The sequence below is a fragment of the Hyperolius riggenbachi genome, chromosome 3, assembly GCF_040937935.1.
Source record: "Hyperolius riggenbachi isolate aHypRig1 chromosome 3, aHypRig1.pri, whole genome shotgun sequence".
NCBI classification, from domain to species: domain Eukaryota; kingdom Metazoa; phylum Chordata; class Amphibia; order Anura; family Hyperoliidae; genus Hyperolius; species Hyperolius riggenbachi.
Window position 1 is genome coordinate 294,170,616 of NC_090648.1, and position 25,629 is coordinate 294,196,244.

Below are 25,629 nucleotides of genomic sequence, written 5' to 3' on the forward strand. Positions count from 1 at the left end.
TTAGAACGATTTTTTATAGAAGCGAACATAAAAAATTTATCAAAAAATTGATCAGAAATCAGATCGGACATGTTAGAAATAACCGATCTGATAGTAAATCTGTCAGAAAATTGCATCATGTGTACCTAGCATAAGATTCTGTGTGTGCAAAGTTAGCTAGGACTGTGTTTACTTTGTGTGCAGAGGTTAGGTAGTATAGGGAGAGACATTTGCTAGCTAGCTAGAACATTTGTATGCACTATTGGCAGTGTGTAGTTAGGGACATTTTTGTGTACCATTTTATTGCTGTTAGCTGCTGTACTTGGGAATGCCTATTGTATCTTTTTTCACTGCTATTCTTATTGAAGCAACATAATGGTTATGTGCTTTGCTCACCTCATAAAAAATAAGCTTTATTTTATTACATGTAACATATCTTCATTAAGGGTCACTGACAGCATACATATGTTCCTGGCATGTTTGATTTGGTTGCAGGGAGAAGCTGAGAAACATCTCTCTCTCTCTGTGCAATGCAATCTAGGGAAACATAAAAAAATATATTCTCCTACTGATTACCTAATATCTCCACTTCTGCATGTATTTTGAGGTTTGGCTATTGCTACCACCCAAACTACATAGATTTAATAGTGGTGCCCAAATCCAGTGCTGTGTGGCCGATGATATAACCTGCTTTGCACTGATAGAGTTTGAGGGTCTTTTGTCCACACTTGCACCCCTTACAGGACCTCTATTGTAAAAAACTGTAGCATTTAAAATACAGGTACGTTTCTCCCAGAGTAAAGTGCACTACAAATTACTTTTCTCCTATGTTGCTGTCGCTTATAGTAAGTAAGTGGTCTGTAAAAATTCTTACAATACAAATAAACACTCAAAAAACAAGAACACACTAAAGTGCAACACACTAAAGTAGCTAATATTTCTGTCACTCTCACAGATGCCTTTGATGTCCTGTTGTATTGAATACATCTTAACCACTTGAGGACTGTAGGCTTACACCCCCCTAGTGACCAGGCTATTTTTTCCAATTTAGGCCACTGCAGCTTTAAGGCCTTGCTGCAAGGCCATACAACTCAGCACACAAGTGCTCCCCGCCCCCTTTTCTGCCCACCAACAGAGCTTTCTGTTAGTGGGCTCTGATCGCTCTCCGGATGTTTATTTTTTTATAAATATTTTTTTTAAATAAATAAAAATATTTTTTTTATTATTTTTCTATCCCACCCTCCCTCCCTCAGCCAGCCAATGACAGCGATTGGCTTTCATAGGATTCATTGCTCCTGTGCCTCCATAGGAGACAACCGTGTCACACAGCTGCCCCCAGTACAGCAATGCCATGGATCGCAGCGTTTTACATAGTAAATAGATGCCGTTTTCTCTGTCTAACAGTCTCCTAGTGGCGATCGCCGCTGGGAGATTGATGGCGGAGCTCCTGCAAAACCCCACCCTGGACTTGATGCCAATTCGCGTTAAGCGGTCTTGGGGCTGCCACCACGTTCATGCCCATCAGCGTTACGTGGTCATTGGAAAGTTAATAACACTTCTTTGTATTTGCAAAAAACCTGTCAACCACCTTCTGATGTTCAAATTCATGTAAGCTGTGCATTCTAATATATTTTAGTCTACAGGACTAGAGTCTGAAGAATAAATATTGTATGAAAGCTCACTATTTTTCTTGTAAGTTAGCCAATAAATCATATCATTCTAAATAAAAACATCCTACTTAGTATGCAAAATTGGCAGTTAGAGTAGCCACTGCCTCTGAATTCATGAGCAGGAATCTGTTACTGAGGGATGGGTGATAGAGCAACAGTCTGTTACTGAGGTATGGGTGATAGAGCAACAGTGTGTTACTGAGGGATTGGTGATAGAGCAACAGTCTGTAACTGAGGCATGAGTGATAGAGCAGCAGTCTGTTGCTGAGGGATGGGTGATAGGGCAACAGTCTTTAACTAAGGGATGGGTGATAGAACAACAGTCTGTTAATGAGGCATGAGGGATAGAACAACAGTTTGTTACTGAGCAATGGGTGATAGAGCAGCAGTCTGTTACTGAGGGATGGATGATAGAGCAACAGTCTGTAACTGAGGGATGAGTGATAAAGCAACAGTTTGTTACTGAGGGATAGGTGATAGAGCAACAGTCTGTAACTGAGGGATGGGTGATAGAGCAACAGTCTGTTACTGAGGGATGGGTGATAGAACAACCGTCTGTAACTGAGGCATGAGTGATAGAGCAACAGTCTTTAACTGAGGGGTGGGTAATAGAGCAGCAGTGTGTTACTGAGGGATGGGTGATGGAATAGCAGTCTCTTACTGAGGCATAAGTGATAGAGCAACAGTTTGTTACTGAGGGATGGGTGATAGAGAAGCAGTCAGCTACTAAGGGATGGGTGATAGAGCAGCAGTCTGCTACTAAGGGATGGGTGATAGAGCAGCAGTCTGCTACTAAGGGATGGGTGATAGAACAGAAGTCTGCTACTAAGGGATGGGTGATAGAGCAGCAGTCTGCTACTAAGGGATGGGTGATAGAGCAGAAGTCTGTTACTGAGGAATGGGTGATAGAGCAGTAGTCTGCTACTAAGGGATGGGTGATAGAGCAGAAGTCTGTTAGTGAGGGATGGGTGATAGAGCAACAGTGTGTTACTGAGGGATGGGTGATAGAACAACAGTCTGTTAATGAGGCATGAGTGATAGAGCAACAGTTTGTTACTGAGCAATGGGTGATAGAGCAGCAGTCTGTTACTGAGGGATGGGTGATAGAGCAACAGTCTGTTACTGAGGGATGGGTGATAGAACAACAGTCTGTAACTGAGGAATGAGTGATAGAGCAACAGTCTTTAACTGAGGGATGGGTAATAGAGCAGCAGTGTGTTACTGAGGGATGGGTGATGGAACAGCAGTCTGTTACTGAGGCATAAGTGATAGAGCAACAGTTTGTTACTGAGGGATGGGTGATAGAGCAGCAGTCTGCTACTAAGGGATGGGTGATAGAGCAGCAGTCTGCTACTAAGGGATGGGTGATAGAGCAGCAGTCTGCTACTAAGGGATGGGTGATAGAGCAGCAGTCTGCTACTAGGGATGGGTGATAGAGCAGCAGTCTGCTACTAAGGGATGGGTGATAGAGCAGCAGTCTGCTACTAAGGGATGGGTGATAGAGCAGAAGTCTGTTACTGAGGAATGGGTGATAGAGCAGTAGTCTGCTACTACGGGATGGGTGATAGAGCAGAAGTCTGTTAGTGAGGGATGGGTGATAGAGCAGCAGTCTGTAACCGATGGATGGGTGATAGAGCAACATTCTGTTACTAAAAGATGGGTGAAAGAACAGTAATCTCTGCTCTGATAATGATTGGATCGGGGTTGGAAAGTTGCAGGGAAGCATCATGTTACAAGGTGGGGGGAGGGGGTCTGGGATAGGACATCAAGGAAGACAAAATAAGTTGAAGTGTTAAAAGTGGCCTCAAGTGGTGATTGTTCACTAAGGAGGATGAAGACATGAACTTGTTGACTGTGCTGCTGCCTAGAAACAAAGAAGTATTGCAGTAATTATCCCACATTGAAAAGGAGAAATTGATGAGGAGAGCTACCACTGATTTAAACTAAAACATATTTCTGCAGCTGAAAACCTATTGGCTGCTGACAAAGACAGTAAAGCAGTTTTATCCAGTGTTTCATTTGCGGGTGCTCCACAACATAGCCATGCAGTGGAGTTATTAATAGTGTGGTGATAAAACCACCAATGAAAACATAGCTGTTATACCTGAAATTAACATGAGCCTTATTGCTGAAATTCACTGCCCATGCCATTCAATTCAGATACTGAAAGAGCTTTATATAGTTTGTTAGGGGGTGATAGTCTGTATGTTACTGTCTCAACTTCACTGGGGGAAAAATCACCCAGCAGAACATACTACCCCCTTACTTTTCTGCAGTCCTGTGCCAGTATGTGTACGTTTAATCAGCTTCTGCTTTGTGTGTGTTCAATAGCACCACCTGAGCCCAGTGGCTTAGTTGGCCTTGTTAAAGATGCTCCATGTCATAACTGTATTTACAAATAGCATCCACTAACTTGCTTGCAACTAGAAAACCATAACCAATCCTATTATATTTATTTAAAAAAAATTCCCATCAACTTCATAATGTCATCTGATTTTTTAGCCTTTAATTCTCATCTAACTTTAGTCATGCATAATTGTTTTAGGAGAGTAATGCATGCATAAAGTACACAGAATTATGTATTGATACATTTGTCAAGGAATGAATGTTCCCAGAAAATGCATGGAAGCCATCACATCTATTCCTGATATTAAATGTAAATTGATTTCTTTAATTAAATTGGCATATAGTTTTCATTGTAATAGAGCTTAATCTATTGCCATAGATAACATACAAATAATAACATGGTAAGCGGAGTTTAAATTTTCACTGTTTAAGTCTGGCACTATGTCAAAGATACCTAAACTGGAATGATAGTGTGTCAACACAATATTGAAATACCATTTCAGCATTGTCTGCCCTATTTGACCAGCACATCATTAATCACTGCTGACATAATCATATTCCTCTTTTCCTTAGGTCTCCAAAGAACCCAGAACAGAAGATTATTAAACGAGTGATTGGTCTAGAAGGAGACATTGTAAAGTAAGTTCTGATCTAAAGATAGATATTGCTGTTCATTAAGTTTCAAATATACAGCAAGCACATACTTCATGTGAGGTTTGATTCAATATTGTAGGCAATATACAGTTTTTAAGGCAACCATTCTACTATTTAATCTATGTTGATCTCAGGTTGCATCTGCTCTGGAAATATTTTTCATTTTCCTATGAATTGTGTACATATTTACAGAATTTAAGATTTTACCTGCAGGTTTAAGTCATTTCCAAACGTATTAAAACTTATTAAACTCAACTTTCTTAGGAAAATGGCTACAAATGTACAGTGCCCCTTGCAGACTCATGGTAACCCAAGGAATTTGTAGTTGAGTTCCACCCTATGAGCAATACCAAACTTTTGGGTCCATAACATTGAGTAGCACTGTGCTAAAGTGACGTTGTCTTCCCGTTTTACATGGAAATTACATTTTAAATATTTGTGTCTACAGTTACAGCTGCATTATTTCACATTTGCCTACAACAGGCAGCCTTCCACAGGAGAGAAAGTTATTGAAAAAAAATTCCATGGAGTGGACTTACAGCAACCATTGATTCCTGTTTTTAGGGTGGCGGTTGTGTCCTTACTGCAGGTCCGCATGTGGTTTAGCTCACTGTAATTATGACCTGTTGATTATATATAAAGTAACATTTTTACCATACACTGTGTTGAGCACCGTCAATTTGTATACAAATAAACTATAACCTAGCCAATAATGGCACTCAGGAGAATTTGGCAGAAGGGAATTAAGTTGGACATTAGCATGGGGATATTACATAGCCAAGACCAGGTGTTATGATTTCTTCCCAGGTTCTCAGATTTTAATTTGAGTTCTAAAATGATGAAAGGTAAATATCTGTTAGCATTATTTGTGAGAGTTGAGGATGGGGTGGGGTAGAGAATGTTAGCTTTAGGAGTTAAAGTTAAAAGTTTCAAGTAGTTAACCATCAGGATGAGGTAAGATTTAGTGAAGGGTCTTGGGATAAATGTCAGGAAAGGATTAACACTGGGGAGGAGTCTTGGATTAGGCATTAGCAAGGGATAAGGGGGTCATTAAGATTAGCCAATCAATGGGGAAAAGTAACAATAACATGGCTTAATACTAGTGATGGTCATGTCTAGGAGAACTCATTGAGAAGCATGTGATTTGCTTGATCAGCTGACAAATTTGCAAAGCTCTGATTTGCTGGCTGTGATCACATCCAGCTTTAGCACATGATCCTGACTAGCAAATCAGAGACTTGCATGTCTGTCACCTGACCAAACTGATCACATTCTTCTTTATGAGTTCTCCTAGACATGACCATCTATCACTACTGAACAACTACGTTGTGTGGACTATCTATGTGTGGGTCATCAGACTGGTGAAGTATCACGTTATTTCTTATGCAAACTGTATTGCTGCTATTATATACTTTTTACCACAAGTGGATTAAAGCGGTTTGCTACATCATCGGTGCCCATGTGTTGTTTTGCTGAAGTGGATGAACACTACATTGTATACCTGACATAACCAAATATCAGCAGTTGTACTGCTGCTAATACTCAATACTTGCATCAAGCCCAAAGTGATGCATACAAATGCATTGACTACTAAGGAGTAGTGTGAAGGGAATGCCAATTGTATGTGATTAGCAGCAACCTCAGATTTTTATTCAGTAAGAAAGAAGTATTTCTTCTATATCATTTTAAAGGCACATTTCTTTTATAATTGCATTTCTTTGAAAAGTAACTATAAGGTTAAAGATAAACTTGAGTTCTAAATTAATGCACTCATGACTATTTGTGGCTGTTTTGTTGACCATTTTAAGTGTTTCGGCTGTAGCATTTTTCTTCCTGCATGTATCACAAAATGTTCGCATGGAACCTAATATGTACTGGTGGTTTCATAAAAATTATGTTGTGAAGGCAATTAAAAAAATTACTGAAGAGTTAGTGTGACAGCTCTGTTCTATTGTTTAATACAAAGTATAAGGCATTGCCACAAAACTTTCAAGTTTAGCTACATCCATATAATTAGTCCCCTATTAGCCTGCTTTCTGAGTATCCACATCAAAGTCCCTACTCCTGTGTAGTTCATTGTATTTGTTACATAAGGCTTGTCTAGCAATATGACATAATTCCCATAAACTCCCATTCATGGAACTGCAAAACAAGAGGGATGAATACATAGTGGAATATAGTATAAAGTCATTAGAAGCATCCTGCAAAGACATAGGAATCTGCCTTCTCTGCAGCTCTTAGAGTTTAGTCTTAAGGAACTGTCGCCCTGTCACTTGGTAGGCTGTGAAGAAAAAAGGTAGAGAGATACAAGAGAAAGGGACTTAACCACATTGCATCCAGACCTTGTTTCCGCCTTATGGACCAGAACAGTTTATATATTTTAGCTATGTCCCTATTTAATCAGTAATAACTTTAACCCTACTCATGACACCTAAATGAAATATATATCTTTTTTTTTTCAACACAAACTAGGCTTCATTGTATGGTATTTTTTCCCTTGAACAATTTGGTTTTCTATGCATTGTAATGGGAGAAATAGAAAAAACACATTATTTCTCAGTTTTAACCAATTCTAGTTTAAAAATAAAAAGTGCTTCTGAAGATCAAATCCACAAATTTGTTTGGCTATTTCTACCATTTATCACAGAACTTAGATTATATTCCTGTCACAATTTATGGTGGAGATATTTGATTCTGAAATAATGCTACAGTGTGTATTTTTCATTATGTACTGAGAAAATAGTATTTTAATGGTAAAAATCAATCTTATTGGCTCAGGGAACATATATTCCCTTTCACCAATTAGGACTACAGCAGATAGTGCCAGATGTTTGCAGAGGAGCAAGCCCAATCATGCACAGCTTTGCTTCTGCTAGAAGACGTATATCTACGTCCCTTGTGGGTTAGATGAAGTCACAGAGGATGTAGATATACTGTAGTGGGGGATAAAGTGGTTAAATGAAGATAATACTTGACCAGAGAAATAATTATTAACTATGGTTATTTCTGTAAGTACTCAGATAGTTCATACTGATCCAGGACCAGAACCACTAGAGGTCTGCCTCACTTCTGAGTTACCATGCACAGAGCACGGCAGCTCTTGTGGTGCCACGATGGGACCTGCCAAAATGGGATAAATGTGAAAGACTTATAGGGCTATTGCTAACTCTGTGACCAGATGCAGCAGTTTGGGGCAATGTGACATACTGCATTTAAAAATAAAATTTGCCCTATGAAAATATTTGCAATTATTTAGCTTCATATGAACAAGAAAGATCTCCCATGCAGCATTACTGCTGATAATGCTAATCATCTCCTTGTATCTCTTAAAGCCAGATACATTGAGTATTTTGCAGAGCCATACTAATCCAACATGCATACATCTGTCTCGCAGTGCCATAAGCACACTTTGCACTCCACTTAGGAATGTAAAATCATGATTTGTGTGTTTAGCGGTGATGTATCATGAGATCTCTGAAAGACCACACCACAACCTAAAACCTTGCTCCAACATTGCTCAGACAATGGCCCAGATGCAATTCATTTTTTTTCTCCTGAGTTTTCTTCTAGGAGATAATTTTTCATCTTCTCTTTAAAATAACTTTTCAGCACTTTGCAATTGAAAAGGCACTAAAAATTTGATGGAATAAGTACGCGTACTAGCAAAATTATTTTGAATATTTTCTTGCTGCTGGTGGTTTAAAGGGCATTTTATTGACAAGTTGTAAAAATATCATCTAGGAGAAAACTCAGGAAAAAAAATCTTTATTGTATATAGTCCTATGTCTATCTAGCTAGCTCATAACACAGCAGAAATACAGCATACAGTGAAAAAACATTCCCTCTTCACCCCCTCCTATGAATACCAGGAGAAAAAAATAACTGTATATTGGCCAATGACTCTTATTTCTCTTTGCAAGGCCCTTTTTGCTCCGCCTTAATGCTGAATTTGTCAGGAGATAAGAAACATGCCTACAAGCAAGTTTCTTGTCATTTTCAAAATGAATAGGGCCCATGGGCCCATATGCAATTCCATGTTTCTCCTGAGTTTCCCCCTAGGAGATAATTTTCCATCTTCTCTTTTTACCACTTTGCAATTGGAAAAGTACCGACAAGTAAGTGAAAAAGGTTGCCTAGCAACCAGTATTTCCCTCTGTGCATGTATATATAGCTATAAAAAACAACATTTTAGCCTATATCATTGTTAGTGGGTGAGGTTATGGATAAGAGCAGTTGGTGCTGTCTAATTTTTCCTTGTCTGCCAGTAGTATAGATGATGACATGCAGGCTCATTGTGGATCAAATAACATGAACAAATTACATGACATATATTAATAATTTCTTGATCTCTCTTCCATTTTTAACTTCTCACTTTGTAAAGTATTCTTTTATTTTTTCCCCTACTACTATTTTTTTTGGTAAAGTTCCTCTTTAAAGCACATCTGAAGCAAAAATAAACATATGAGATTATGAACTGTATGTGTAGTATGGATAATAAAAGCAGCATTAGTAGCAAAGAAAAAGTTTCATATTTTTATTTTATATATAGCTTTATTTATAACATTGCTTCAGACTGTCACAGTTGCAGTTTAGATTTACGTTGTAAAACAAAGCAGAAATAATGGCCATTTGAACTTTCCTGCAGTTAAACCTTATCTCAAGCTGTCTCTCACTGTTTCCTGCCTGTTTAAAAGGAACCCGAGGTGAGAGGGATATGGGGGCTGCCATATTTATTTCCTATTAAACAATACCAGTTGTCTGTCTATTATCCTGATCCAGAGTCTCAAATACATTTAGAAATAGACCCTGAACAAGCATATGCAGATCAGGCACTCTGACTCAGGTTTTACTGGATTAGCTATATGCTTGTTCCAGGGTGTTTACTCAAACACTACTTATGTTAGAAGATCAAAAGTGCTGCCGGGCAACTGGCATTGTATACAAGGAAATAAATATGGCAGCCTCCATATCCCTCTCACCTCGAGTTCAGTATAAGCTCTTTTGGAAACAGGACTGAGTTCCACCAAGTAAGTCAAGTTTGATCAGAGAAGCTCGTTTGCATAGATCAGTGATCTGAACTTGGTTCTCTAGCTGTTAAGGAACTGCAAATCCCACAATGCATTTGCCTTTATGAATCATGACTGTGGCTGTCAGACTCCCTCAATGCATTGCGGGACTTGTAGTTCATTAACAGCTGGAGAGCCAAGTTTGCAGATCACTGGCATATATAACTGTTTCTGTACTGAAAAACAATATAAGATTCTTCTTTGCTACTAATGCTCTATCCACAGGGCCGGCCCTAGACTTTTTGCCGCCTGAGGCAAACTTAGAAAAAATCGCCGCCCCCCCTCCTCAAGCCGTGGGTGGGGGGCCGGCAAGCTGGAGGGGGTAGAGGGAAGGAAGGGGGTATTGGACAAAGCAGCAGAGAGGGGGGTCGGATCCCCCTCCCTCGCCTGGGTCCCCCGATCTGCGCTCCCCCTCTGTCACTTCCTGCAATGTCGTCCACTTACAATACAGTGGGCGGCATTGAAGGAAGTGACGACAGTGGAGCGCACGCTGGAACGCGGAAGAGGTGAGTCATCCCCGCCAGTTGCCTCTTACTAGTAGCGGCTGCTACTTAAATTTTTTAAGCTGGAGGGGGAGCGCAGATTGGGGGACGCAGGCGAGGGAGGGGGGGTCCGACCCCCCTAACCCTTTGCCCAATACCCCCTTCCTGCCCGTTACCCCCTCCAGCTCGGCGACCCCCCACACCCACAGATAGGCGGGTGCTGCCCCCCCAGAAGTGCCACCTGAGGCATTTGTTTCACCCCGCCTCATGGGTGGACCGGCCCTGTCTATCCATTATCCATACTACACATACAATTCATTATCTCATAAGTTTATTTTTGCTTCAGATTTGCTTTAACCTGTTGCCGACTGCTCCACGCCAATTGGCGTGAGCAGTGTGGAAGCCCCAGGACTGCTCCAAGCCCATTGGCGTGAACAGCCGTCTATGGGGCTAGCAGGAGATCGTGTGCAGGCTGCGCACGCATCTCCTGCCGTCTTCAGTCTCCGAGCTGCAATCGCCAGTCGAAAGACTGTTAGACGGCGAATTACTTTGTGCAGCGCTGCGATGTGTAGCGGCGCTGTACTGGGGACAGCCGTGTGACACAGCTGTCCCCCTGGCAGGCTAAACCGTGATCTGCTGTCATAGGCTGAAGCCTATGACAGCTGATCACGCTGATTGGCTGGCGGGGGGAGGGAGGGATATAGAATAAATTAAAAAAAAATAGTAAATTTTATTGATCATTTTATAAAATAAATATTTACCAAAAAAACACAAACACCTGGGCAGTGATCAGACCCCACCAACAGAAAAGGGGGGGGGGGGGAGAATCACTCGTGTGCTGAGTTGTTAGGCCCTGCAGCATTTAAGCAATAAATGTCCTGGTCACTAGGGGGGGAGGGGGTTAACACTGCAGTCCTAGAGTGGTTAAACAAAGACCATTATACTTGAGTGGAGATAGAGTTTAATTTCTCATCTGTACTACCAGTAAGTGCTGGAGTGTTAACCTGGGTTTGAGAGTTCCCTCTCTCTACTAGTGTCTTATTTTTATTTATTGGTTATCAAATTATTTCACTATATATATTTGGCTCTTTACGATGTAACAGATTATTTTCTTCACAAATTATACATCTAAATCGATCCCATTTGCCATTTAAAATAAAACTTATAATGTGCAAACAGCTACAGTAAATGTTTGGGGTGTATTTTAGCTAGAATAACATGCACTGAGAGGTATTTGGCAAAATGTACAACATATGAAAAAGTTCAATTGTTGGTCTATACTACACCCTGCTGCTCTGGAGGTTTAATATGTGTGAGATGTTGCTATATTAACCTAAATTAAGTGTTAATTTTGTATAGTGTAAGTTAGATTTGTGCCACAAGGTGATATTTAAATAAAACTTGATAGTTCATATGAGCAGAACTAATGAGGTTTTAAAGCAGTTTCCACTGGTGCTTATGAGATTCAAACAGTAATAAGAGTGAAAATGACTTTTCTTCTTTTCATTACCACGAAGCTGAATATTGTTGACACAGTTTTAGTTTGGTAAATTACGTGATAAAGCTGTAATGGGTTTTTGACATGATGAGCTGGAAGCCCACAATTTGGTCTTTATCACGTGCGGACTACATTATTACAACAAAATGTGATTTTATTTTTTTATCAGGAGCAATGTACTGAAACTCTCGAGTCCTGATCAATTGCTCTGTATAAAGCTGTGTTAAATATTCTCACCCTACTGAACTGAAATTAACCTGGTGTACAATTTAGACTGCTTTTTATTTACTTATAAAATCGAATGGTTCTGTGTAGCTTCATGAATAATTATTTGCAGAGTAGGCACTTGTTGCTTATTTTTTACAACTAGAGTTAACTGACAGCAAACTTGTAAACTCCCATATCAGTCTTTGTTGTAAAATACATGTATTCAATAGGGTTGCTATGTACATGATTAATGAGTGGTTTGTCATTCATCACTGTAATGTGTAGAGCTGAGGTGAATGGATTGTACTAGTGGGGGTTCACTTTAAAAGAACATGTTCTTACTGAATATTTAAGCTTCATCACAACTGCTTAATAAAAGTAATCATAGAATTTGGCCCTGTACTTTGTGTAAAAAACAAATGTAAGCGCAAAAAATGTGAACAACAAAAAAGGATATATGAACTTGCGCAGCTCTACTATGCAGTACTACTAAGGGTAAAAGAGAAATGATTTATTTAAGATTAACCATGCATAATTATGTAAACCATTCTTTTGTTTTCCCTGACACACACAAATCATTTTTCAGCTCTGTTTAAGCTGTTTAATCCTTGCTGTTTGCTTGCACTATATCAAGTTTGTAAGGATGCAGATGTCATGTTAACAGGTGTTTTCTGTCTGTCCGTTTCTCTCTTTCTCATTATTTCTCTTTGTGTATGTGCAGCTGCATGTGGATGTTTGGACACCGCTGGTCACACATTAAGTATTTAGTTAACATACGTAAAATACAGTATGTTAAAATGACATATTTATATACACAGATGTATTTTACTTCATTCGCTTTAAAACACACAAGTACAAATCAGGTAGCAGCTTTGGCAGGTGTAAACATTTCAATACGCTTCAGCTTGTGATAAATTCTTTTCTGCAAGATTCCCAATTACCTCAATAGGCCTTAATAACCATTAGAAGATGTTACAACTGCAGAGCTTAACCACTTCATGCCATAGGCTGAAGGGTTTAAATGTGTGCATACAGTGGGATGCAAAAGTTTGGGCAACCTTGTTAATCGTCATGGTTTTCCTATATATATCGTTGGTTGTTATGATAACAAATATCAGTTAAATATATGATATAGGAGATACACACAGTGATATTTGAGAAGTGAAATGAAGTTTATTGGATTTACAGAAAGTGCAGAATCACTGTTTAAACAAAATTAGGCAGGTGCATAAATTTGGGATCCTCAAAAAGTAAATTATTTAGTAGATCCTCCTTTTGCAGAAATTACAGCCTCTAAACACTTCCTGTAGGTTCCAATGAGAGTCTGGATTCTGGCTGAAGGTATTTTGAACCATTCCTCTTAACAAAACATCTCTAGTTCATTCAGGGTTGATGGCTTTTGAGCATGGACAGCTCTCTACAACTCACACCACAGATTTTCAAATTATATTTAGGTCTGGGGACTGAGATGCCATTCCAGAACATTGTACTTGTTCCTCTGCATGAATGCCTTAGTGGATTTTGAGCAGTGTTTAGGGTCGTTGTCTTGTTGAAAGATACATCCCTGACGTAGCTTCAGCTTTGTCACTGATTCCTGGACATTGGTCTCCAGAATCTGCTGATACTGAGTGGAATTCATGCTTCCTTCAACTTTAACAAGATTCCCAGTCCGTGCACTGGCCACACAGCCCCACAGCATGATGGAACCACCACCATATTTTACTGTAGGTAGCAGGTCTTTTTCTTGGAATGCTGTGTTCTTTTTCCTCCATGCTTTATGCCCCTTGTTATGACCAAATAATTCAACTTTAATTTCATCACTCATCAGTCCACAGCAACTTATTCCAAAATGAAGCTGCCTTGTCCAAATGTGTTTTAGCATACCTCAAACGGCTCTGTTTATGCTGTGGGTGGAGAAAAGGCTTCCTCTGCATCACTCTCGCATACAGCATCTCCTTGTGTAAAGTGCGCCCAATGGTTGAATGATGCACAGTCACTCTGTCTGCAGCAAGATGATGTTGCAGGTCTTTAGAGCTGGTCTGTGGGTTGACTCTGACTGTTCTCACCATTCATCGCTTCTGTCTATCCGAGATTTTTCTTGGTCTGCCACTTTGAGCCTTAACTTGAACTGAGGCTGTGGTCTTCCATTTCCTCAATATGTTCCTTGCTATGGAAACAGACAGCTGAAATCTCTGAGACAGCTTTCTGTATGTTTTCCCTAAACCATGATGGTGAACAGTCTTTGTCTTCAGGTCATTTGAGAGTTGTTTTGAGATCCCCATGTTGCTACTCTTCAGAGAAAATTAAAAGAAGATGGAAACTTACAATAAACCCCCTTAAATACTCTTTCTCATAATTGGATTCACCTGTGTATGTAGGTCAGGGGCCACTGAGCTTACCAAGCAATTTGAGTTCCAATAATTAGTTCTGAAGGTTTTGGAATCAATACATGCCAACAGTGCCCAAATTTATGCACCTGCCTAATATCATTTAAATAGTTATTGAGCACTTTCTGTAAATCCAATAAACTTCATTTCACTTCTCAAATATCACTATGTGTGCCTCCTATATGATATATTTAACTGACATTTTTTATCGTAACAACCAACGATTTATACAGGAAAATCATGACGATTAACAAGGTTGCACAAACTTTCGCATCCCACTATATGTGCACGCATGCTCCCGCAGCTCACATGCAGTTTGGCACAATGGACGATTAAATAAACTTGTAATGGTGCACAAATAGGACGTTTATAAAGGTCCATTTTGCAGGCAAGTGTATAGCTTAAATATACATTCATTAAGATAATTCACATGTAAGAGAAGCTTTGTAATTCAAATTATTATTTCTATCATGCAATTTTTGTGATAACTGTCTAGAAGGAGGCAAAATATAGCTAGCAATGCATCATAAATGGCTTTCTGCAGAGAACTTGTTGATACACTTATGACAGGGCTGATCATTTCCAGTTGAACTGTGATACTGAAGAATACACACATTCGGTGAGAACTGGACCAGCTCTCACCAAATGTGTGTATTCTTCACTATTATAGTAGAGAGACAAGACAGAACGCAGCAGATTTTGGCAAATTTAAAGACGGTTGGATGCCTTATTGCTCATCATTCCCAGTGGGAAGTAAGACAAAAAGCATTCCAGATTAACCCCTTCACACTCTTGTACTGCTTTTAGCGAATATCTGCCTCTGCATACAATTTGTATGTAATTTAAAGATCACCGATTCTAAATTACATTCAGATCTACTACTGTTTTAGATAACACAGCTGCCTCTGCACAAAGTTTTTATGTCCGTTTAAAAAACATTCATTGCAGTACGTTTATCAGCTGACCAGCATTCATCAAAGTGATCCTTTACATGATCAGTTGTTCTGTATGCTGCCAAAAATGCCTACATTTTTGTGTGCAATGTTCCATGGTCAGAGGGAACAGAAGTAGATCCCTTTATGGTCAGCCTAACCTTGTGGATTTGGTTATAAGGCCCCCTGGGCTGTAGATCATTATGCATCATATGTGATCTTGAAAAATAGCAAACATTTATAAAAAAAAAATCTGCTTTTAGGCAACACTGTTGAGAACCAAATGTTCTATAAGTTGAATGAGTTAGTGACTGCATGCATGTAAACACCTGCAAATATATTACTTTTCTTTTATAAGCTCAGATGGATAACATTTATTAAAATAAAAAATATTGCTACAAGAATGTATACACAACACCACTATTAAATTCAGCAACTTTCCAACCACCCTTGCAATAATCAAATATAGTCCTATGAAAACTTAAAGTGGACCTGAACTCAGAATGTCCTCTCTGCTCTAAAATATTTGCAACAGCATAATAACCTTTAAACAAAAAAAAATATTTCTTTGTTACAGCTGCTACAAATCCTAAAATAAATCTGCACTGTTTCTACCTCTTGCTTTCATGGAAGCAGACATATAGTTAAGTCTGTGCTTTAAAATGAGTTTATCTGCCATTTCTGCCTTGGCAGTCATGTGACACAGGGGAGAGATCAAATTACAACTCGTGATTAGATACAAATGAGGGAGGATTAAACAGGCTAAATTCTCTAAATACATACAGGGTGCATTTCTCTCTGTTTTCCTTATGTCATGTGTAAGAGTCCACTTTAACCACTTCACAACTGAGGGGTTTTTCACCTTCAGCACCCAAGCAATTTTCACCTGTCAGCGCTCCTTCCATTCATTTGCCGATAACTTTATCACTACTCATCACAACTAAATGATCTATATCTTGTTTTTTTGCCACTGATTAGGCTTTTTGGAGTGGTTATTTGTTTTCAGTAATTACTTTATTTTCTATTCATTTTAAAGAGAAAACAAGAGAAAAAAAATGAAAAAATACACTATTTCTTCAATTTCATCCCCTATAGTTTTAAAATAAACAGTAGTATTATAGATAAAACCCACACATTTCATTTGCCAATTTCTCCTGGTTATCACAACATTTAAATTATGTCCTTAGTACAATGTATGGCAACAATATTTTGCTTGGAAATAAAGGGGCATTTTTTTCATTTTGTGTTTGTGGTTTGCTCATTATACTCTATCAGTAATTATTTGCAAATATAACAATAATAGATCCCCATGACATACATGTTTTAGAATCTGAGTCCATAAGGTAACAATTTAGTTATTTTCTTTTCAATTCTGTCACTTTTGTTTTTTTTTACAAGTGTTTTATTGTAGATGAAAATAGCACTTTTATTGCTTATGATTCTGTTTGCAAAAAAACAAACAACGTGACATATACTTCAGTTCTTAAACACCCCAAATTCTATTATTTCACTTGTCACGGTTAAAATGATACCCTATATACGTAGTCAGATAGCTTTCTGGGCGCACAGCAGACAGTTAACCACAGGTAACACCAACTGATTTTTCAAGGCCATTTTTTTGCACCAAAAGTAATACAGTCATCATTCTTAGCAAAGCCCCTGGAGTCTCAGAACATTCAATACAGGTCACAAATGTCACCATTCTGAAAACTAGAGACCCAGGCCTACTCTGATACACATATTTTGTAACATGTGGACAAAAGTGCTTTTGCTGAAATTGCACGATAACACTGAAAATGGTATTTTTTACATTTTGTTTTCACTTTGGCCCCCCAATAAATTCACATGACACAGGTCACACCTCTTAAACATCACAAATTTTATTATTTCACTTGTCACGGTTAAAATGATACCCTATATACATAGTTAGGTAGCTTTCTGGGCGCACAGCAGAAAGTTAACCACAGGTAGCACCAACTGATTTTTCAAGGCCATTTTTTGGCACCAAAAGTAATACTGTCATCATTCTTAGCAAAGCCCCTGGAGTCTCAGAACATTCAATACAGGTCACAAATGTCACCATTCTGAAAACTAGAGACCCAGGCCTACTCTGATACACATATTTTGTAACATGTGGACAAAAGTGTGTTTGCTGAAATTGCACGATAACACTGAAAATGGTATTTTTTACATTTTGTTTTCACTTTGGCCCCCCAATTAATTCACATGACACAGATCACACCTCTCAAACATCACAAATTCTATTATTTCACTTGTCGCGGCTAAAATGATTCCCTATATACATAGTCAGATAGCTTTCTGGGCGCACAGCAGACAGTTAACCACAGGTAGCACCAACTGATTTTTCAAGGCCATTTTTTTGCACCAAAAGTAATACAGTCATCATTCTTACCAAAGCCCCTGGAGTCTCAGAACATTCAATACAGGTCACAAATGTCACCATTCTGAAAACTAGAGACCCAGGCGTACTCTGATACACATATTTTGTAACGTGGACAAAAGTGCTTTTGCTGAAATTGCACGATAACACTGAAAATGGTATTTTTTACATTTTGTTTTCACTTTGGCCCCCCAATAAATTCACATGACACAGGTCACACCTCTTAAACATCACAAATTCTATTTCACTTGTCACGGTTAAAATGATACCCTATATACATAGTTAGATAGCTTTCTGGGCGCACAGCAGAAAGTTAACCACAGGTAGCACCAACTGATTTTTCAAGGCCATTTTTTTGCACCAAAAGTAATACAGTCATCATTCTTAGCAAAGCCCCTGGAGTCTCAGAACATTCAATACAGGTCACAAATGTCACCATTCTGAAACTAGAGACCCAGGCCTACTCAGATACACATATTTTGTAACATGAGGACAAATGTGCTTTTGTTGAAATTGCACGATAACACTGAAAATGGTATTTTTTACATTTTGTTTTCACTTTGGCCCCCCAATAAATTCCCATGACACAGGTCACACCTCTCAAGCACCCCAAATTCTATTATTTCACTTTTCACGGTTAAAATGATACCCTATATACAAAGTCAGATAGCTTTCTGGGCGCACAGCAGACAGTTAACCACAGGTAGCACCAACTGATTTTTCAAGGTCATTTTTTTCACCTGTCATTCTTTTTTTAAGCCTGGTACATCCTTTCAATTATGATTGGCGGAAAACTGACCAATTTGAACACCTCCATGTAGTATGAGAGTCAACAGATACTGACTATAAGCAGATTATGTAGGTATACTACATACAGGTGGTAAAATTGGTCAGTGATTGACAAATCATAATTGAAAGTGCGTACCAGGATTTAGCAAAGTACACCAAGGGTTTATACAGTTTATTTTTTAGGAGACAGAATAAAACCTGGTACATACATTGAATTTTGATTTGCCAATGATGGCCAATTTTACCAAATCCATATAGCATGAGGGCTAACAGATTGTGAATACTATGAACAGATTTTATATGCAAGCTCTCATACTACATGTGAGTAACGCAAGGTCTCAAACATAAACACACACACATTGGTACTCACCACTGTAGAAGCTGTAGAAACGTGGAAGCTAGAAGGTCATCGTAAGCAATGCAGAGGTCAAAGGGTGTTCAGCAGCCATTCCAGTGGTCAGAGGGTGTTAAGCATCAATGCTAGAGGACAGAGGGTAGTCAGTCATGCCAGAGGTCAGACTCCAAAGAGTGGTAGTCAGACATGCTGGGGTCAGATTCCAGAGAGTGGTCGTCAGCCATGCCGGGGTCAGATTCCAGAGAGTTGTCGTCAGCCATGCCGGGGTCAGATTCCAGAGAGTGGTCGTTAGCCATGCCGGGGTCAGATTCCAGAGAGTGGTCGTTAGCCATGCCGGGGTCAGATTCCAGAGAGTAGTCTTTAGCCATGCCCGGGTCAGATTCCAGAGAGTGGTCGTCAGCCATGCCGGGTCAGATTCCAGAGGGTGGTTGTCGAACATGCTGGAACTTAGGTCATCCAGGTGCAAAAAAAAAAACAGCGAACAAGATTCTAATATTTAAGGAGTGTGTGATAAATTTTGAAACATGGCTTAAGGCAAAGTCCTGGTTTAGAGGGACAGTCTGGGCAATAATACCGGGAGTCTTTTCTGATTTGGTGACTCCGACAAACTTTGCAGCGTTTCTGTGGGTATTTTTTAGATGCCGTTGCAGGGAGCGGTTCAAGAAAATGTTTTTCACGGATTCTGAGGGTGTCCTCAGAGGCATGTGGGTCTATGTTTGGAACAAAGTGGCCGGATTCAAACACCAGGGAAGTGAAGATATCCTCCAAAAATTCGAGAAAGGTGCCCGGATTGCCTGCTTTTTTACAGATGATATGGGCATTGACAAGGGACATCTGCATTAGGTACACAGCTACTTTTTTGTACCATGCCTTTCTTTTACGATCGATCCTGTAAGTGGCAATCAACTGGTCGGCCAGATCGACTGCACCCATGTATTTGTTATAGTCTCTGATGGCAACTGGTTTCTCCATCACCTCTCCTCTTCCAGACCTCACAGTTCTTGTTGCCTCTATGTGAATCATGGCTAAAATGAGGACATCTCTTTTATCCTTGAATTTGAGGGCAAGGAGCTCATCACTGCGTTGGCTAAATAACTCCCCCCTTTTCAGTCGCTTGTTCACGACTTCTTGTGGCAGGCCTTTTCTGTTTGATCGCACTGTACCACAGGCTGGGGTCTTGGCAGAAAATAAAAATTTAAAAAGCGGGATACTAGAATAAAAATTGTCCACATACAGTATAAGTGGTACCCCTGGTGTAGCATGGGGTTGAGCAAATCAAGCACAATTTTCTCGGTTGTACCCATGTAAGGTGGGCATCCAGCAGGCTGGAGGAGGTGGTCTTTCCCTTCATACACTCGTACTGAATGTGTATACCCAGACCCACTCTCACATAATTTATATAGTTTCACTCCATATCTTGATCTTTTGCTAGGGATATATTGCTTTATCCCTAGCCTCCCATGGAAGGGGATCATGGATTCATCAATTGCTATTTGACGCTCTGGCACATACACCTCTTGATATTTGGTGTTAAGGTGGTTAAGTAGCGGCCTTATCTTAAATAAACGGCCATGGGCTGGGTCTTCCCGAGACACCTGTTCAGCATTGTTGACAAAATGCAGACAGCTCATTAGCATCTCATAACACTTTCTGGTTATAGTTCCTGAGTACAGAGGTGCACTGTGAATAATCTTCCTTGACCAATAATGCTGTAGCTGTGGTTTTATGGTAATGCCCATGCTGAGTGTGAGGCCCCAAAAAAACTTTCATCTCTGAAAGATTTGTAGGTTTCCACCTTGCAGCAAAAAAGGAAGTGGGATTGTCTGCTATGGCTTGCTGGGCATACAGATTGGTCTGTTCACAGATGTAATCGAGGATTGAATCGTTCACATATAGTTGAAAAAAATTAATTGGCTCAAAATTTTGCACATCAACCTGTATGCCGCTTCTGGCCGTAAAAGCTGGGATGTTAGGGACCTCCATGTTAGAGGGTGACCACTGGGGGTGACTTATAGCTGGAGGCACTTCATGTGTCACCCTGCACTGTCTTTGCCTGACAACCCTCTGACCTCTCCGGCTGCTAGAACTGGCAGTAGCCAAGCCGCCTGTTGTTCTCTGATAAGGCTGAGGTGCTGGGCCTTCCCCTGCTGAAACACTGTCGCTACTTATGATAGGGTCCCTAGCCTGCACCTCTGGTCTGGGTTCAGCTGGTGATGGTACTTCTGTTTCTGATTCTGAACATGACTCCCAGTCGCTCTCAGACATGGACTCAGAATTGTCAGTCGGAAGCCACTCCGCATCAGAATAATCAGATTCCTCCTCTTGCGCTTCCTCACTACTGGTGTGCTGCAGAATGACGCATGCCTCTTCTGCGCTGAAAAACCTTTTTGCCATCTTTGTATTGGTAAAAAAGGACAGGCAGTAAATAAAGAAAGGTGTGGGGTTTTTTTTTTTGGGGGGGGGGGGGGAGATAAGGCTGGGGAGTAAACTGTATATATGCGTATATGTAAAAAAGATATACGCTAATAATACAGATGGCAAAAAAAAAAAAAGGAAAAGAATGAAAAATATCTGCCAAAGTGATGGAGAGGGGATAATGGGCTAGGCAAAGGGAGACAGGGGTTTAAATGGCTAGGGAAAACTTTTTAATAAAACAAAAAGCAGATCCAATATAAATGTCCTCAAAAACTCACTGTCAACCAAAGATCAAAAGCTGCTGTCATCTCAGATGAGCAGAATTGCTGATCTGAGGTGAAGTAGCAATTGTAAAAGATACTGAGTATCTATTTACAAACGTTTACTGAATGACTATTGCCATTGGTTTAGGCAATAGTCATTCAAACAATAAGGCACTTTGATTGGTTCTAGGAGCTCCTGCCCCCATCACCAATCACAGACCATGGTAGTGTTGGGCGAACACCTAGATGTTCGGGTTCGCGAACGTTCGCCGAACATCGCCGCGATGTTCGGGTGTTCGACCCGAACTCCGAACATAATGGAAGTCAATGGGGACCCGAACTTTCGTGCTTTGTAAAGCTTCCTTATATGCTACATACCCCAAATTTGCAGGGTATGTGCACCTTGGGAGTGGGTACAAGAGGAAAAAAAAATTAGCAAAAAGAGCTTATAGTTTTTGAGAAAATCGATTTTAAAGTTTCAAAGGGAAAACTGTCTTTCAAATGCGGGAAATGTCTGTTTTCTTTGCACAGGTAACATGCTTTTTGTCGGCATGCAGTCATAAATGTAATACATATAAGAGGTTCCAGGAAAAGGGACCGGTAACGCTAACCCAGCAGCAGCACACGTGATGGAACAGGAGGAGGGTGGCGCAGGAGGAGAAGGCCACGCTTTGAGACACAACAACCCAGGCCTTGCATGAGGACAAGAAGCGTGCGGATAGCAATTTGCGTTTTGTCACCATGCAGTCATAAATTAAATACAGATGAGAGGTTCAATAAACAGGGACCGGAAACGCTAACCCATCACAGATGTTCATTGTTCATGTTACTTGGTTGGGGTCCGGGAGTGTTGCGTAGTCGTTTCCAATCCAGGATTGATTCATTTTAATTTGAGTCAGACGGTCTGCATTTTCTGTGGAGAGGCGGATACGCCGATCTGTGACGATGCCTCCGGCAGCACTAAAACAGCGTTCCGACATAACGCTGGCTGCCGGGCAAGCCAGCACCTCTATTGCGTACATTGCCAGTTTGTGCCAGGTGTCTAGCTTCGATACCCAATAGTTGAAGGGTGCAGATGGATTGTTCAACACAGCTATGCCATCTGACATGTAGTCCTTGACCATCTTCTCCAGGCGATCGGTGTTGGAGGTGGATCTGCACGCTTGCTGTTCTGTGTGCTGCTGCATGGGTGTCAGAAAATTTTCCCACTCCAAGGACACTGCCGATACCATTCCCTTTTGGGCACTAGCTGCGGCTTGTGTTGTTTGCTGCCCTCCTGGTCGTCCTGGGTTTGCGGAAGTCAGTCTGTCGGCGTACAACTGGCTAGAGAAGGGGGAGGATGTCAATCTCCTCTTTAAAGTCTCCACAAGGGCCTGCTGGTATTCTTCCATTTTGACCTGTCGGACTCTTTCTTCAAGCAGTTTTGGAACATTGTGTTTGTACCGTGGATCCAGAAGGGTATAAACCCAGTAATTGGTGTTGTCCAGAATGCGCACAATGCCTGGGTCGCGTTCAATGCAGTCCTAGGCCGAAGAGGTCATAGCCTAGGGTCACAAAAACCTGTTTATTTGGGCTATTTCAATGGTAGTGATGGTGACGTACATAAATCTCAGCTATGGCCGTTAGCAACGTCTGAATTTCACGAAATGTCTCATGCAGGTAGGTAGAAGAAATATTGTTAGACTTGGATTCCAAAAATGGGGTCTCTACATCTCTGCAAACCAGAGTTACAGGGGTCCAAAATTGGTAAAATCCCCCATAGGCTTTCATTGGGCCTACTATTTACCGTTCCAAAATCTCACACCATTTCAAAGGGCAATGGCTCAGCAGTGGCAAAACTCACCAGTCATGATCCCCCTAAGGGTCCCTACAATGCTAGAAAATTTGGTACTGCTGAGCCATTGCCCTTTGAAAAGATGTGAGATTTTGGAAAGTGAAATAGGGAGGCAATGAAAGTCTATGGGGGATTTTACCAATTTTGGACCCCTGTAACTCTGGTTTGCAGAGATGTAGGGACCCCATCTTTGGAATCCAAGTCTAACAATATGTCTTCTACCTGCATGAGACATTTCGTGAAATTCAGACGTTGCTAACGGCCATAGCTGAGATTTATGTACGTCACCATCACTACCATTGAAATAGCCCAAATAAACAGGTTTTTGTGACCCTAGGCTACTATGACCTCTTTGGCATAGGGGCCCGAAACTCACCAGTCATGTTCCCCCTAAGGGTCCCTACAATGCTAGAAAATTTGGTACTGCTGAGCCGTTGCCCTTTGAAAAGATGTGAGATTTTGGAAAGTGAAATAGGGAGGCAATAAAAGTCTATGGGGGATTTTACCAATTTTGGACCCCTGTAACTCTGGTTTGCAGAGATGTAGGGACCCCATCTTTGGAATCCAAGTCTAACAATATGTCTTCTACCTGCATGAGACATTTCGTGAAATTCAGACGTTGCTAACGGCCATAGCTGAGATTTATGTACGTCACCATCACTACCATTGAAATAGCCCAAATAAACAGATTTTTGTGACCCTAGGCTATGACCTCTTTGGCCTAGGGGCCCGAAACTCACCAGTCATGTTCCCCCTAAGGGTCCCTACAATGCTAGAAAATTTGGTACTGCTGAGCCATTGCCCTTTGAAAAGATGTGAGATTTTGGAAAGTGAAATAGGGAGGCAATGAAAGTCTATGGGGGATTTTACCAATTTTGGACCCCTGTAACTCTGGTTTGCAGAGATGTAGGGACCCCATCTTTGGAATCCAAGTCTAACAATATGTCTTCTACCTGCATGAGACATTTCGTGAAATTCAGACGTTGCTAATGGCCATGACTAAGATTTATGTACGTCACCATTACTACCATTGAAATAACCCAAATAAACAGGTTTTTGTGACCCTAGGCTATGACCTCTTTGGCCTAGGGGCCCGAAACTCACCAGTCATGTTCCCCCTTAAGGGTCCCTACAATGCTAGAAAATTTGCCACTGCTAATCAATTGCCCTTTGAAAAGATGTGAGATTTTGGAACTGTAAATAGGAGGCCCAATGAAAGCCTATGTTGGATTTTACCAATTTTGGACCCCTGTAACTCTGGTTTGCAGAGATGTAGGGACCCCATCTTTGGAATCCAAGTCTAACAATATGTCTTCTACCTGCATGAGACATTTCGTGAAATTCAGACGTTGCTAACGGCCATGGCTGAGATTTATGTACGTCACCATCACTACCATTGAAATAGCCCAAATAAACAGGTTTTTGTGACCCTAGGCTATGACCTCTTCGGCCTAGGACTGCATTGAACGCGACCCAGGCATTGTGCGCATTCTGGACAACACCAATTACTGGGTTTATACCCTTCTGGATCCACGGTACAAACACAATGTTCCAAAACTGCTTGAAGAAAGAGTCCGACAGGTCAAAATGGAAGAATACCAGCAGGCCCTTGTGGAGACTTTAAAGAGGAGATTGACATCCTCCCCCTCCTCTAGCCAGTTGTTCGCCGACAGACTGACTTCCGCAAACCCAGGACGACCAGGAGGGCAGCAAACAACACAAGCCGCAGCTAGTGCCCAAAAGGGAATGGTATCGGCAGTGTCCTTGGAGTGGGAAAATTTTCTGACACCCATGCAGCAGCACACAGAACAGCAAGCGTGCAGATCCACCTCCAACACCGATCGCCTGGAGAAGATGGTCAAGGACTACATGTCAGATGGCATAGCTGTGTTGAACAATCCATTTGCACCCTTCAACTATTGGGTATCGAAGCTAGACACCTGGCACAAACTGGCAATGTACGCAATAGAGGTGCTGGCTTGCCCGGCAGCCAGCGTTATGTCAGGACGCTGTTTCAGTGCTGCCGGAGGCATTGTCACAGATCGGCGTATCCGCCTCTCCACAGAAAATGCAGACCGTCTGACTCAAATTAAAATGAATCAATCCTGGATTGGAAACGACTACGCAACACTCCCGGACTCCAACCAAGTAACATGAACAATGAACATCTGTGATGGGTTAGCGTTTCCGGTCCCTGTTTATTGAACCTCTCATCTGTATTACATTTATGACTGCATGGCGACAAAACGCAAATTGCTATCCGCACGCTTCTTGTCCTCATGCAAGGCCTGGGTTGTTGTGTCTCAAAGCGTGGCCTTCTCCTCCTGCGCCACCCTCCTCTTGTTCCATCA

At 40.8% G+C, this 25,629-nt stretch overlaps 1 protein-coding gene across 2 annotated transcripts in view; it reads left to right on the forward strand.

Moving 5' to 3' along the window:
• IMMP2L (inner mitochondrial membrane peptidase subunit 2) overlaps positions 1-25,629 on the forward strand; it is a 1,449,658-nt gene that overhangs the window by 999,430 nt on the left and 424,599 nt on the right. For both annotated transcript variants that reach the window (XM_068276511.1, XM_068276513.1), the window contains exon 4: positions 4,569-4,634. In XM_068276511.1, the coding sequence (XP_068132612.1) occupies positions 4,569-4,634 (66 nt within the window). The remainder of the gene's footprint in view (positions 1-4,568; positions 4,635-25,629) is intronic.